The 2,703-nt window shown below is 54.4% G+C and overlaps 1 protein-coding gene across 1 annotated transcript in view; it reads right to left on the minus strand.

Annotated features, from left to right (window-relative positions):
• Positions 1 to 2,401, minus strand: part of LOC111534496 (large neutral amino acids transporter small subunit 4-like) — a 4,761-nt gene extending 2,360 nt beyond the window's left edge. The window contains exon 1 of the mRNA XM_023201086.1: positions 1,083 to 2,401. Within this exon, the coding sequence (XP_023056854.1) occupies positions 1,083 to 1,259 (177 nt within the window). The 5' untranslated portion in view covers positions 1,260 to 2,401. The remainder of the gene's footprint in view (positions 1 to 1,082) is intronic.
• Positions 2,402 to 2,703: the final 302 nt, after the last annotated feature.

The following is a 2,703-nucleotide window of genomic DNA, read 5'->3' on the forward strand; positions in this document are numbered from 1 at the left end:
ACATGGCGAAACCCCATCTCTACTAAAAATACAAAAATTGGCCAGGCACGGTGGCTCACACCTGTAATCCCAGCACTTTGGGAGGCCAAGGTGGGCGGATCATGAGGTCAAGAGTTCGAGACCAGCCTGACCCACATGCCAAAACCCCGTCTCTACTAAAAATAGAAAAATTGGCCAGGTGTGGTGGTGGGTACCTGTAGTCCCAGCTACTCAGGAGGCTGAGGCAGGAGAATCACTTGAACCTGGGAGGCAGAGGTTGCAGTGAGCGGAGATTGTGCCACTGCACTCCAGCCTGGGCGACAGAGCGAGACTCTGTCCTCCACCAAAAAAGGAGGAGGAGGAGGAACTTTCGGGATCCTCCCCGCTTCAGGGGCATGAGAATCTCTGCAAGTCCATAGGATGGCTGGCCCCAGAGTCCCAGCGCCCACCACTTCAATGCCCAGGTGGCCAGCCCATACCGTGAGCCCCTCTCCTCGCCAGCAGCATTCCCACACGCACCCCTGAGGAACGGGGCTTTTACTGAGTGTGAGGGCCAGAGGTGGGAGAAGCCCCTGCGGGGCCCTGGCAGAGCCACAGGGTCTGGGGAACTCGAGCTCATGCACTGTGAGGTGTTTGCTTTGTCCTGACCCTGTGTGACTTCCACAGGCTCAAAATCCTGCCTAGGAGGGAAACAGCTGAACCACTTGGCCAAGAGCAGTGCTTTGGCTGGCGGGGAGTAACGGCACAATAACAGCAGGCTGGGGGCGGGGGAGCCAGGGGAGCAGGGGGAGACAAGGAAGATGGAGGAGACGGGGGCTGGACTCAAAACTGGAGACAAACTCACCCACTGCCCTTTCCCTGCCCCAGCCCAGAAGTGCAAAGGCACCTGCGGCAGACCCTGCAGCCACATGCGTGCATCCTGTCCGCTGAGGCCCCGCGGTTTTCAGCTCTCACTCCTGTGATGCCCAGGTGCATCCTGCCCGGGTGGGGGTGGTGAAGAGGGGCCACCCCCGGTGCCCACAATTGCCTCTTTCTTCAGAGAGGGCGGAATTAGCCTGGAGCGGGCCTCTGCACAGACACCAGTGCAAATTACACGTGCTCACCTTGATTCCTGGAAAGGTGACTGCCGAGGAAGCATAGGACCCAATCATCAAGGCTATAAATGTGGACCGAAGGTCGCCGAACATGTTGGGCAACTGAGAGATAAAAAGCAGAGAAACCTCAGTGGGGAGGATGCACTGGGGAAGGGGAGGAGGAGGGGGCAGAGAACAAGGCCCCATCGGGCCTCTTCTTCACCTGCCCCTTCCTGTGTGACTCACAGGGGCATTAGTTCAGGGGCAATGATCGCTCACTGAAGGTTTCTCTTTCCTGGACTGAGGCTGATGAGGGCAAGGAGGGAGGTAACGCAGAATACAAGCAGTTGTCTGACTTTCCGGCTGGCAACCCTCCCCACCTCTCTGCTCCTGGCAGAGCCCAGGAGCCTTCCTGTCTTTACAGGGTAACACAGAGATGCCAGAGAACAAAGTTCTGAGCCTCAGGCAGGCCTCAAAGGGAGAAAGCCTGTTAAAAATAAGAATCTATTTGGGGATAATAGCGTCATTTTATAAATAAAAATATCAGCATCCCAGAAAGACCAGATGTCAGCAAAAACTGCTTTTGGTTTGGAGAGGGTAGGTTTTTGGAAGATGTCAATCAGAATTCTACAGTTCTCTTCGGTCTGAGGATGAAGCTGGCCCAGGATTCCTGCTTCTGAATTTCTTCTCTTTTCTTTGTTTTGAGATGGGGTTTCGCTCTTGTCGCCCAGGCTGGAGTGCAGTGGCGCGAGCTCATTGCAACCTCCGCCTCCCTGGTTCAAGCGATTCTCCTGCCTTAGCCTCCCGAATAGCTGAGATTAGAGATGCCCACCCCCATATCTGGCTAATTTTTGTATTTTTAGTAGAGACGGGGTTTCACCATGTTGGCCAGGCTGGTCTCAAGTGATCCACCCACCTCGGCCTCCCAAAATGCTGGGACTACAGGTGTGAGCCACTGTGCCCGGCCTCCTGCTTCTGAATTTCTCAGTGCAAGCAGGGGATTCTCTTCCCACAGGATGTTTTGCCCTAGCAGTTAGCATCCGAGAAGGCCAACGGGAAGAAAGGCCCGGGCTCTCTTCCCAACGAAGCCACTCTCAGCATCTCACATCAGCTCATTCTGGGTACAGGGCAAGAGGGGGCCCACCTGAATAGGACTTCAAGGCTAACTCTTGCTGATTCTACAGAAATCCAGGCCGAGGGCAAACTACATCCTCCCAAAAAGGCACAGCTCCTCTAACCTCAGGAGAGAGCACACTGTATAGCAAAGCTTTCCTGTCCGCACCCAGCGTCCCTGGCCTTGGGAGCTGCTCTCTGGATAGCTATGCAACCTATTCCATTGAATTCAGGCTGTTTATGGGGACTTAATCTATGTCTCCCCCAACCCTCCCCACTACTCCCCATTTGTCTTGAATCTTTTTTTCTTTCTTTCTGGTTTTTTTTTTTTTTTTGAGACAGAGTCTCGCTCTGTCACCCAGGCTGGAGTGCAGTGGCGCGATCTCGGCTCACTGCAAGCTCCACCTCCTGGGTTCAAGCAATTCTCCTGCCTCAGCATCACGAGTAGCTGGGACTACAGGCGTGAGACACCATGCCCAGCTAATTTTTTTTTTTTTTTGAGATGGAGTCTCACTCTGTCACCCAGGCTGGAGTACAG

Source organism: Piliocolobus tephrosceles, unplaced genomic scaffold (genome assembly GCF_002776525.5).
Source record: "Piliocolobus tephrosceles isolate RC106 unplaced genomic scaffold, ASM277652v3 unscaffolded_19179, whole genome shotgun sequence".
NCBI lineage: Eukaryota > Metazoa > Chordata > Mammalia > Primates > Cercopithecidae > Piliocolobus > Piliocolobus tephrosceles.